Below are 14,319 nucleotides of genomic sequence, written 5' to 3'. Positions count from 1 at the left end.
GTGTGTGTCTTAGCGCATACCACGTGTGCAGTATTGTTATCTCGAACTGGCGGTGATCTATACAAGCCGTTTGCTCTTGTCCTCATTACTCTCTTTGATCTGCAATTACTTAACTTCTCCCCCCCCCCCCACACACACACACAAACACACATATAAACAAACATACTATAGTGCCTCTGATAAAAAAACAAAAAATAAAATAAAAAATCCATCGATTTATATACATCAATAGACGACGACGATGACGACATCATCGTTGTTAATAATAATGACGAAAATAATAAAAATAATATCGATATAATTTTATAATATATTACGAGCGCAAAGTCGTCGAGATCAAGGGCTGAGTCCCGACTCTCTTCTCGATATTTATGTCACTGCTATTACGAGCATGGCTGCTACGGCGATCAGTGCGTAGCCCATATTCAGTAGCGGATTCGTGTTATTAGTTTGTTTGGACGATCCATTGTCGGACAACACGCTACTGGCCAGCACTATAGCCGCTCCGCTTTTGGCACCACCTGTCGCTACCGTTCTGGTCACGGCGTTTGTGTCCACCGAGCAGCCCTGGAGTCGGAAAAAAATATAAAATTAAAACATAAACAACGAAACGTATCTAGACCATTTGTGCTAAAAACAATTTTTTTTTGTTTTTGAATACGTAACGCTTTTTTGTAAAACTTTCATATTCATTTTTTTTTTTTTTTGAAATTTTCCTTTCCCATAATTATCGCATAACACACCATGCTTCATTAACGTTTTATATAAACATCGAGTTGGTTGGCAAACCAAAAACACTATCAATTTTTTGTAATAGAAATCTATATCGGCTATACTTAATTTGTAACACCAGATGTATGGTATAGAGCTTTAATCAATTAAGTACAAACTACCAGTACAAATTAATAACTAAAAAAGGGCAATTTTGTGTATTTTAAATTTTTCGAGACTAAAATTTTTAAAAATGCTGGTAATTTTCAAAATGATGTGTATCTAATTCACTGTTAAAAATTAGAATGTATATAATTTTAAGTATGTTGAGTTCACAACACAAAGCATTAAAGCATTATTGAAACAATTTTTCTCAGTTAGTATGATAGGTATTGTATATTTTTATAATTTTATCTGATAGTTGAAATGCCGTGTTATATTGTTGAATAATATTTCAAACATTTGTATTCGTTATGTACAAATTTGTTTTTATTTTCTATGTATTTATAAATAATGTATGACTTGTGGATATATTCTATAATTGACTAGTGGCAACACTATTTGAGTTATATATAATACAATATTATTGTTCAGTAATTAATATTTAGATAGGTATTTAGATTTTTACAATAAGAAATTTAAAAAAAAGTTTACTGTTTAAAAAATAGTTTACCTAAATATCTAAAATCAGTAAGTTAAACATAATAAGAAATTTAAGGTTTATGTAAGATAATACAAGGTAGTATAAAATATAATATATACCTACCTATATTTTAGGTAAGTACTCATTTAAAATATTTTAATTTTCAAGGAGAGTAATCCATATTTACACATTATTATTATAATAAAACTAAGCTTATTATTTTTATGTTTATGTTATACATTATATAGAAATATATTGGCCTACTAAAGTTTACCGTTTTCTTGGATTAAAGTTAAATAAGAGAACGTGATAAAATGGAGGACCACCCTTTCATAGAAAAGAAAAATTAAAACAACTAAACTCTTCAAACACCTCACACGAAATATTACGGTTGGAAAATTGTATGTGCTTAGTATAACAACGCGTCTTTAATACAAGCCATAACACAAATGAAATGTATAATAATTATTATTTTCATGACGAATAATTTGTAATTACTGTGAGGCATTTAACTTGAGTTTTTTTTAACGCAACAAAACGGTTCACCGAGTTGAATATATGCTATTATAATACAGATATATAATTTAGATTGTTATAGTAATGATTAATGAATAACATATATCTATTTACGGTGAATTCTGAGCACCTTTTCAATTGAGGTTGAAATTTGAAATACGCGCTACTTGTTTATTTGACCGTGTAGGTAGTTTATCCGTTTTAATATTCAATTCCAGTGACCTTCAGTCGAGTTCTATAAAACTCGATTACCGTAATGTGGTGCAGATTACGGTTCATATACAACGTATAAAATCATATTTAATTATCTAATGCAAGATAATTAGATACACGGGTTTAATGTCGAATTTTGAATGATATTCGACGAGAGTACTAATTACATTGATTTTAATATTATGCGTTTAAAGTAGCAAATTAGTAACGTTTTTGGCTAGTTATTTCTAAATAAAAAAAAAAAAAATAAATAAAATAAAATAATATTGAACAATGAGTTTACTTTTAGTTTGTTGATAATAAGTTTAACAATAAACCACTAGTAAATTTCCAAATTATTATAATTATACTCATATTTTTGTTTAAAAACAATTGACCGTAGATCGCTAGGTTAATATATTTTAATTTTTTGAGTTATTTATAGATAGTGTTTTCATTATTCACATTATTTTACTGAACGTAAATGTTGACAATTGTTATTATTTCTCAAAATCACTTAAAATAATAAAATAAGTTTATAAATAATGATTTAAAATTTGACAATATACTTTTTCCATTTAGTAGTGGTAAAATTATTCAATAAATTATTTTTTATTTAATTAGTTCAAAGGTAAAACCTGCTTATAATTTATATTTTCGATTATTTAAAGGCAATTATTTCATAATTTCAATATATTTTTAAATTAAATTTATATTTTCTTTAACGTTATGCCAAACTTAATAAGATAAGATTACTTTATCATAATTATTATATTCCTTATTATGATGTTCCATTAGATAATAATTTATAATCTAAAAAACAAACTATTTACGTGACCACGTAAGTTTATGTTCCCATCATATATTTATATACAAACGTGCAAGTCTAAATCTATGATTAATAAAATAGATAATCTTGGAATATTTTGTTTGTCGATAAATTAAACTTCACGAAGTAGACCATTGTTTCTCAATTGTTTTCTGTTTTGCGATTTTTGTGCTATACATAGTGGTAGCATCTTTAGAAGTACTAATAGTTTGTATTCTGTAGGTAATTACATATTATTTACTAAGTATATAATAAGTAAGAAATTTTTAAAAATCATGTAGAATCCAATAATAAAAGTCAGGTAAGTAGATAACGCTTTGTTTTATACTAGATGTCGAGTATATTACGTCATTGAGGATTGAAAAGATCACAGAAATGGATGTGTTGAATTATAACTCAACAGTGAATCATACAAAAAAACAATTCTGTGTGGAGATAGTCCTACACTTTACTAATTATTACTGAGTATATTTTATTATACATATTTTATATTGTTATTACAGTAATGTATTTTACTAATTTTAGTTATATCATATAACTTATAAGCTTATATGATAAGTTAAATTCAATGTTCGCCGAAAACATTGCGTTTATTAATATAATATTTATTTATGTAATTTATTATTATTAGGTAATTTTTTATTTTTTAGTTAATAATAAATATCGTAAAATGGCATGATAGGTTATTAGTATAAGTAAAAAATAGCTTAAGCCTAATTTGTATATTTAAAAAAATTAATTCTATGTTGTAAAACATTATAATATAATAAATTATTATATATTATGATTAATAATATATAAAAATTGAGCAATTTAAAGTCTCCATGAACAATATTTTTAAATGACAAGAAATAACTTTAATAGTTATTAATAGCTTAAAATGAGCCAAAATGTTTAAAATTTATAAAATGCATATAAAAATAATGATATAACAATTTAATAAACTATCAAGTATATTATGGACATTTGTTTTTTAATTGCAACAACATATCAAAATAAATTTTATTAAAAACTAGTTTTTTATACAAATTTTTATTTTTCCCATTTATTTAAAAAAGAACTTGGAAATTATTAATTTTGATTTCCCAAAATACTAACTAGATAAATTTTTTTGTCGAAAAAAATATTGAAGTGAAAGAATGAAGCATTTTTCAATTATAAAAAGTATTTTCAGTCATAGAATTTTTTTTTAAAATCACACGATATTTAAAAATAGATTTCTTATACTCGGAATTTAAGCTAAAAATTAAAATTTTTAATTTTATAATGATGTCCTCAATGTGAAAGTTGTATAGAAAACAATATTATAAATTATGACAATGGGGGAAGGTGAAACAATTATCTTTAAAATTATATAAAGAACAATAGTTGAAGTCATTAAGAGATAAATATTTTTTTTAAACAATAATGTATAAATGAATTCCATGTTAAAAAAATTATACTAAAAATATGAAATATTTTGATTTTAAAAGTTATAAAAAATAGAAACAAAACAAAATATCTACTAGTATTATCAGTTGATTTATATCATAAAAATCAATCTAATTCTATATATGAAATTAAAAAAGATTACTTAGCTTAATGCTATCAATAATAATATAATTTGATTCTATTTTGCCTAAAATATAAATGTTAAAAATAGTTAATTACTCCAATAAAATTGAAAAAAACATTATTAATGTCAATAAAACATGACTTATATTAATATTATAATTGGTACATTTTATATTACTGACACTGAGAATTATCATAACATAATAAATAACGTAAATAGAAATATTAAATTTATAAACAAAATATTATATAAATTTCGTGTTTTTTTTTTTTATAAATTTTGAAAATAGACTTGAGAAAAAAATATAAATAAAAAAAACAGTATCTACATAAAACGTACTCATTGTAAATTATAATACCCGTAGACCACAGTTACCTTATTTACATTTTATGAAGCTTATTTTTTTGAAGAAAAATCGTCGTTCTTAACGCGTCTTTTTTTTGTTGCCATTTTATCGTATAAACTAGAAAAATTATATTTTTCATTCCATAAGTATTAAAAATGACGATACTTCTGTGTTATATTATTATTATAAAAAGTAGAAATATAAATTAAGAGATTAAAAATATACACGATTAATGCTTAACAAAAGCAATAATCTTAACTTTCTGTTAAAAGAAAATGTTAGCTTAAATTTTGAGTTAATGTTCAAATCAAGTTATTATCTAGTCATTTTTGCTCAGAATTTAATAGAAAAAGTTTAATCTATCTATTTTTGGTAAAAGGAAGGGTGAGAAAATGTTAAAATTTGTAATAATGGTAAAATTTATAGTAGAAATCCATGCATATATACTATATAATTATTTAATGCAATGAATAATCGCTTTTTGATTCAAAAATAATTAACGACTGCCTTTTAGGCTTTTAGAGGAGTATTGATCTGCTTCAAATGTAAGCACTAAAAAAATGAATCCCATCAGATAGGTTAGGTACCTGTACATATACGATAAAATCATCTAACACCATATTTTATTATTATGCATTCTATAAATATATCACACCATAAATGTTTTTATGTTAACTTACTAAAAACCATAATATTGAGAATAAAATATAAGCTTTTATTTACTTATAGTTTATGTGCAATTATTGAATAAATGTTATATTAATTCCTTAAAAAGTTCAAAGCTATACAGGATTTAAATAAATAAGTTAGTGAAATTGATGTAATTAATTTAATTTTGTTAGATTTAAGCGTCATGTTAATTATACATTAAAGAAAGAAGAAATGTAAATTATTTACTTTTATTTAAAATTTTCCATGATTATGTACCTATTAATATTTAATAATAAGTACCGAATACTTATGTAGTATGTACCTTATGTACTCGAATTTTGGTTATTAATTAAATATAATAAAAAAGTTAAATATCGCCAATTATAAGTTTTATAATATCTAATCATTATCTTAATATTTATTGTCAAGTTCTAAATTTATTTAGCTCACACTAAACGAGACATGGAGCCTCTCCATGGTGAGGACCTGTCCATGTCAAAGATATTTTAAGCTACTCCGCTTTTAATAACCAACATTACCGACCCAAATGGTTTTACCTGTAGGTTAACGCCGTCACACATCATAATACAACATGCAGGTCACCGAAATTACAGTAAAATTATTGATCACTGACACAAAATGTATGCTAGTTTTCATTTATACATATCCGTCACCACCGCACATACAGAATCGTTATCAAAAACTTACACTTTTCCACCTAGTATTGGCATTGTTAGTGCTTTAGTTGAGTTGAGACACTCAGTTAAACACACATATATAACATCAAAAAAACAAAATAAAATGTACTTTAACTTTATTTTTTGTGGATATTTGAATACTAAATAATAATAAAGACATTCTCAACATAAGTTTCTGCTCAATACTAAAGTTTCGATTGAGAAGCCACATAAGAAGGTACGTGATTCACCACAGTGCCACAATTGTCAGTCCTATGGACAAACGGGAAACAATTTTAACCCTGAACCTAAATGCGTAAAGTGTGGTATTAACCATACCCCACAAATAGGTGCTTCAAAAACCGTCAAAGTTCCGCTAAATGTGCTCTTTGCACTTAAGAACACACTATTAACTTAAAAGGATGCCCAGTTTACAAAGCTGCTCTTAAAAGACAGTTTCAAGAATTCTTCCAGCCTAAGGTCGCTGATTCCAACGCCCATTTTAAGATCAAGTCTTATACGGAAGCCACCAAAAATCAAAACTCTCAACACAAAATCACCGACATTCTTTCAAATTTTATATAAAATTTAAATTCACTAATTAGTCACCTTATCTCCCTTCTCTCATCAGTCTTAAACGCACTCATAGTTAATAGCATTATTCCATAACCTTATTGACCAGAAAACTCTCATTAAATTTAAGCACTATCGTGTACAATTATCACTAAGGCCCGAAAACTGATGACCTTAAATTTTTTATAAAATGCACTCAAAAAAAAAAAAAAAATTAAAATATCTATAAACATTAAAAAGTTACTTAAAAAATTACTCTAAAAATACCAAAAAATAACATTACATTATAAAAATTACGTTTTCTAATAATAAATCATCAAAAACAATTATCTTTTTTAAATTAATATTTTTTAATCATTTAATTATTATTTTATTCATCTGAAATTAAACAATGCTAATATTTTTATACATTGAAATTTTTTTTTACAGACTACAGGACTAAATTAAATTTAAAATGAAAATAAGAAATAATGTCTGTAATATAAAATAATTACAAAAAATGAAATTGATATTCTTAGAAAAATAATTGAAGGATTGGGCTGTACAACACGTTAGTTTTTTCAAATATTTAGTTTTGTCAAAATAATATGAAAGAAAAATGCAAAAAATGTAAAAAATGACCGCATAACCAAAAATTACCGAAAAGTGCAAAATAAAAATGGTTCCGTTGAGTTTTATATAAGTCACATTTCTGTAAAGACAAGTTTCGTATAAACATATTAGAAAAAAGATGCACTTGCATCAAGTTTCGGGTCCTAGTTATCACTTACCATGTATTATTGTTAACCTTATCTTTCTTCTTTTTCTCATTATATTATTTAAAACTGTTTATACCTAACCAACTAGGCCTTACATAAACATAACTAATACATCATTGTATTTTGTAAAATTGTATAATTGTTTAAACTTTTAATAGAATGTGATATGTTTACACATTTCAATTTATAAAATAAAAAAAAAGTTCTAAACATTGTATTTTATTAAAGTGAATAATAAAAATTTCAATTATTTTATTCAATGTACAAGAAATGAAGGAATCGATTATTTAAATTATTTAGTCGACTTCATAAAAATCGAACAATATTAAATTAGATAAGAAGGCTTACGTAAATATAACATTTTCACTGCATGATATTGCTCTTTGTAAAATATTTATTAAAATAACACCCATGATTAGAGGAATAATAATAAACAAAAAATGTATATGGTGGCTTAATCAAATTGGTGACGTTTCATCCCGCTATATAATATCAAATACTCAGGTGGTCCATCAATCAAATATTTTGTGTTACATATATCTTATTAAAAAAAAAAAAAAAAACTATATAATACATATGTGACTTTGGAAACTTCTTTATTTTGCTTAATGTGCATTATACGTGCATGGTGTCTGAGTAGCTGAGTGTGTAAGGACGTTGAATTTTTTCCGCTTATATTTTCTTTTTTGCTTGTCATCAACAGCTGATATATTAAAATGTATTGAATCTTAAATAACTACAAAATCCACTCGTGCGTAATTCCATTTATCATCGCGACAAATAGTAATATAATATAGACATGTTGTCAAATAATCAATGATAGGATACACTGTTTTTTGTTCGATCTACTAATAACAAATTTAATTTTTACAGATTTGATTGTTGTGGAACGCATTGTAAAACTTAAAATTATTGTAATCTTCGATAAAGTTTAAACATAATATAATAATTCTTATAAGTTAATTATTATTGAAATTTAATTAAACGTATGTTAAAATTTAATAATGTTTATTTCAATATTACATTGTTATAATAATTTTAAACCTATCAAAATCTCTTAACCTCGCTAGCAGCCACCATAGATTTCATCAAAAAAGCATATCTTCAAAATAAACTATAAATTACAAAATGTATAATATATCTAACTTATCGTTTTTAAAAATTTTAAACTTATCAATATTTATATTTTTAGTAATTAAAATTAAGCCTATTATGAAACATAACATGTTTCCCAATGTCACCACAAGTTTTTTTATAAATAATAAAAAAAAAAAATAATAATTTTTAACGGTAGAAAATAAGTAATAAAAATTATATGTATTATAACTAAATACATTAGTAAATGTCGCTCAATGGATATTTTTGTATTTTTGTATTTTTTTCATTGTTTACTTATAAAAAGATCCAAGTTTCATGGAATTCAACAGTTTAAATTGTAAATAATAATTCCTATAGAATTTATTCAATGAATTGCATTCAATTGTACAGCGAAATAAGGTGAAAAGATTAAAATTGTATTTGTAACTATTAGGCAATAATTTGCTCCACCAAAACATACATTAATCAAATATAATATGATAAACTATATAGTTAATGAAACCGATTTAAAGGGTTGAATAAATACTTTTATAATACCAATAGGTTATTGATATTAATTCATTAAAGCTGATTTGGCTTATATGTTTTAATTTTAAATCAATTGAATACTATTAAACTTTTATCAATGACAAAATAAATCGTTCTAATTTACCAATATTTTATATAAGATAAACAAAAATTATCAAAACGATAATAAAATTTAAGCAATCCATGTCTATGCAGTATTGTTTATATCTGTAGTTTGGTAGTGGGATGGATATTTCGTTAATTTTTTAGGAGTCCAATTTTTATAGTAAACGTATATTTACTTTAAAGACATATTCCTGTACGGTTATATTCAATCTATTTAATGTTTAACTTTAAATTATTATATTTATGAGTAAAAATATTTTATAAATTGCTTAGATAACGTTAGTGTGCAGCTTTTTTTTTGTTTTAAATAATCATCTTCGTTCTTACTTGTATAATAAATCAGTAGGTAATCCAAGCATAATAACTAATAAAAGAATAAAATATTTATTTTTTTAAAGTTTTATATCCGTTGAACATTTCAATGATTCATATATTTTAAGAGCACATAAAATGTTTTATATTATTTTATCACGATATTTGTGTGTACTGTATAGCTGTCTGCAGTAATATGCATGATACTATGTTGGCAGTAAAAAAAAAATACCCATACAAATTACATTATTTACATAAAAAATAATCTAAAAGTATAGTATGATAATAGGCTCACACAAAGTTTTATTGATGAATACATTGAAAAATACATGTTTCCAAGGCAATAAAACAAAATCCTAATCTCATTTTGAATACTTATCTATTTGAATATTTCAAAATAATATAACTAAATATTTTTTATACATAAAATGTAGTTTTTTGTACAAAAAAAAAAAAAATAAAAATATGCATTGTTTTATTTGATGATTTTCAATTAAAAATATATATAATATATATATATGAATAGATCTATTTATGGTAGGTATTTTTTACTTTATATAATCGAAAAAACCAAGAATCCTATTATAAGTTATAAGTAATAATAATAACTTTCAATCATCAATTGGCATAAAAAAATGTTAATTTTTAACTTTTCGGTTGGATAGATATTTTTTTTTCGTTAATGATTATTGAACAAACTTTTTTTTTTAGTTTTTTGGGTTGGTTGATTATTATTAGCAGGTTAAGTAATAAAAATGTACGACAACTATTGATTGCAAACTTGTATGTCAATAAAAATTATTAAATTGCTTTTAAATTCAAACAGTTCATATATATATTTTTTTTTCTATAAAAGTTTCACAAGTATGTAATGTATATGTGTTAAGAAAATTTTATATTTCATGGTTTTGTTCTGACTGTAAGAAAGTATTTTAAAATATTCGTTCAAGACATAAGAACTTTTCTAAAATAATTCAACGACGTAACTTTAATAATATTTATTTTGGTATTACTTACTCTTATATTCCTGATAATTCTTTGTAAAAAAATAAAAAATAATTATACTCAAATCATGATAATCATGCAGCATTATAAAAGTTGCAGTTATATATAAATTATAATATTCGATGGCATTACTGATAGTGTAAGTATTAGGTACTTACAGAGAATCTATTATTGTTTATTGATCTTTCACGTGACAATATTAAAATACAAGTAAAGTGTTTATTAATTTTAAATTTTGAGCAGAGGTATGAATGAATTAATTTTATTTTGTGTCTATATCTATGATGAGTAGTTAAAAAAATGCTAAAAAGCTTAACTTTGATGTTAATTTTTGGTAACAAATTGGATTTAATTCTTACTTATTGAAGTGTCAAAAGTAAAAATTCTCAGTAATTTTTAAAATATCTGAGAAAACAAATAAAAAACTAAGAAAAATAGGAATTCTTACATTCTCTAGTTTTTGGTAAAATCGATTTTTTTTTCTTGGTATACCTAACTGTCCCAATTCAAAAACAAACAACCGTAGGTATTTGAAATTTTCACCAAATATTTATTTTCGCATTTCCTATATATTGTATAATTGAAATATTTTAACCCTTTTAAAGTTTTTATTTTTAGATATAAGCAGTTTTTAATTATTTTTATTTTTTTACTATATATGACGACAAAAATGTATTTACTAGATCGAAATTTTTGAAAATTTAATTAAAGATTTTACATTCGTTGTTCTTAAATCTGATAAATTATCAATAATATTAATTTTTTTTCATTTGCATTTGAAATTCAAAATGTATACAAAATCACAAAAATTAACAAAATACAAGTAATTTGTCGTATAAAATGTATACAATTTTTAATTTATATACAGTTTTGAATACAGATAACAAAAATAATATTTAGATTAGATAAAGATTATTTCGTAAACAATTATCTAGATTCAGATTCAGATGATAATTTTTACTTTCATCTAGTTAAAGATAAAAATAAAGTTCCTTTTATCTAGATATTATAATAGATTATTTCATATTTTGTTTAAAATCCATAAAAAAAAATATATTTCTTAATCATTTTTTGACCATTTTTTTTTAATAAAACATTTTCGTATATAATACCTTATTTTAATTACTAAACCATGATTTATTTCTGTGTGCCTACTTTTTTACTTCAATTTCAACTGAACATGGAGATACTGTAAGTCTATTATTTTTTTTTCAATTATTACTAATTGGTAACTTATATTAATTTTTTTAAGAAGTTTGAACTTAAAATTCTGTACCCGCAATTATTATGCTTATTCAAAAAATAATAATTGCATAATAGTACCATTAGCATAATATTTACTTAAAAATATAATTATATGTAACAAATAAAAAAAAAAAAACAATTGGTTATAAACTTATAACATTCATAAATGTATCTAAGTATTGCAAATTAAAAACTAGAAATTATTTATTTATCTCAATAGAAATACAGTTTATCTTATATGACTATTAGATATCTAGTATTTCATTTATCTAGATAAAATAAAGATGCTGTAATTTTATTTAGATAAATGTATCTAGATACTGCTCAACACAATTTATATAGTTAAGGTTTGAAAATGTATTATAATAAACATATTCACACTGTTTTACGGTAAGATGAAATTAACTCATAAATTAATAATATTAATATAGTATGGTATAAACTATAAATAAATATATTATTAATAATTAAATACTAATAATCAGTGGTGGACTAAATGACCAGGATACCGGGAAATTTTCTGGTGGGCCACTGCTGGTATAAAATATATTTGTATTATTATTATTTCTATGAAATTATAAATTAAAATATTATCTAATAAGTAATAGGTATGTAATAAAAACACAGATTTCTGATTATTTTAAAATACGGGATTGTTAGTATACTGAGATCCTCTAAAATTATGATTTCCCCGGGCTGTTTTTTTCTCCCAGTACAGTTAGCCACTGCTAATAATATATCATTGAATTTTTTTTTTATTCAGTAAAAATTAAACCTACTGTTATACTAATAATAACATCAATTACTATAGTAGCAATATAAATATTAAATATATTTAATAATATAGGGTGACAGATCATGGTAGTTCATAATAGTTTTTCAATCATTTATTATAAAATTTAAATTTAGCATGTAGATCATTTAACTTAGGTTATAATAAGGTACACTTGACACCTAATGCTAAATAATATAGACACTTAAAGAACTGAAAATGGGTAACCAATAAATAGCATACCGGTTATATGTATACTTTTCCCCTTTTTGAGTATTTATTGTATTTAATGTTAATTATTTATGAATATTGATGGTCTAATATATTTAATTTAAAAGTCGTTGTGTTAAAAGCTGATTAAAAAATCGATAAATGTTTGATATTTTGTTTTAATTTTAGAATTTAATTTACTTCGTTTAAATTTTCACTTCATTAAGATTCTAAAAAAAAAAATTTTGTAGAAAATCTTCGAACGTAAGCATAACTTATAATTTTTAAAGTTTCAATATACAAAAATAATTATTTTAATGGAAGTTACTTTACTTACCAGTACCTTTATAAGATACTATAATAATCTTCAAGGGTTGCATAATTTATGTAATATCATAATCAGATCGTGTATCTGTTATAATACTATTATATAGGTAGTGTATAATAGTTTGCCTTTTGTAATACTAAATACAACGTTTAGGTACCTGAAGAATGCGTTTTTCCATTTTACTGGTTAAAGTGTTCTCGAAATAATATAAAAATATGTAACTAAAAATATTTCCAGATAAAATTATTATCTGGCAACAAAATTTCAACTTCACGTCATGTTTGCTTATTATAATATGGATAATAAAAAGTTAATTTATACCGTACGGCGTACAGTGACGCATATAGATATAAAATTTATTGTGGATACTATTTATGGTAGTCATGTTAAATGTAGTCAATTAAAAATATTGTATGTTAGCTATCTTGGTTATTGTGATCACTGATCAGTATATTATCTTTGAAAAAATATATAGAGTTGTATCTAAGAAAGAGATAAAAGAGATATTTTAAAACAAAATCGCTTATGAAATCTACAATAATATAATTAATCACATCATAAAAATAATTTTTGTTTAATGTTTAGTTTAAAATAAAGGTAAACATTTTAAACAAAAGCGAAAATTTTACTAAAAATTAGGTTATCATGATTGGATAATTTTTATTTCAAATATTAAAGTATGAATAATCATTTTTTTTATTAATATATAATTTTGTTCAAACGACTATATTTCAGAACATAAATATACTTCTTTAGTACTAATAACTAAATAAAACATGTAAAATTTATAAATAAATAATAAAATTAATAATTATTAAGTTTAAATACATGATATACATTTTTTTTTAACATTAATGTTGTAATTTCTTACGTTTATTGGTATATACTGTTTTTTTAAATGTTTTATAATTATTAATAATATTAATTTATAATTTAATATTAATATGTTATGTTAAGTAACGTTCATTGTACATGCAAAGTATAGTTTTGTCTTAAATTCTGAAACTAGCAATCCCTTATGTTATATCATAATATAATTATTATAAGGCTATCAATCAGGCCGATAAACGTGCAAAAGGAAATAGATCAATGTTGTGTTATCTTAAATTGAACTCGATAAAATAAAAAACGAAACTTAAAAATAACAAATAAACATATTATAATAATCGTCTTTATGTGCGCTTTCTTTTTTTAATCATTATTTTTAACAGGTTGCTACAACATTTTGTTTTTATTGATTTAAATATAGAATTAAGGCGATTAAA

At 23.3% G+C, this 14,319-nt stretch overlaps 1 protein-coding gene across 3 annotated transcripts in view; it reads right to left on the bottom strand.

Moving 5' to 3' along the window:
* Positions 1-253: 253 nt before the first annotated feature.
* LOC112599310 (alkaline phosphatase-like) overlaps positions 254-14,319 on the bottom strand; it is a 222,125-nt gene continuing 208,059 nt past the window's right edge. For 2 of the 3 annotated variants that reach the window (XM_025346157.1, XM_025346165.1), the window contains exon 10: positions 370-567. In XM_025346157.1, coding sequence (XP_025201942.1) covers positions 370-567 — 198 coding nt within the window. Of the gene's footprint in view, positions 568-14,319 lie in introns of all 3 variants that reach the window. The other variant, XM_025346173.1, reaches the window with a different exon arrangement.

Source organism: Melanaphis sacchari, unplaced genomic scaffold (genome assembly GCF_002803265.2).
Source record: "Melanaphis sacchari strain LSU unplaced genomic scaffold, SCAv2.0 Contig0_pilon_pilon, whole genome shotgun sequence".
Classification (NCBI taxonomy): domain Eukaryota; kingdom Metazoa; phylum Arthropoda; class Insecta; order Hemiptera; family Aphididae; genus Melanaphis; species Melanaphis sacchari.
Note: the sequence above shows the minus strand (reverse complement) of the source record. Positions and strands in the feature narration are given on the sequence as shown.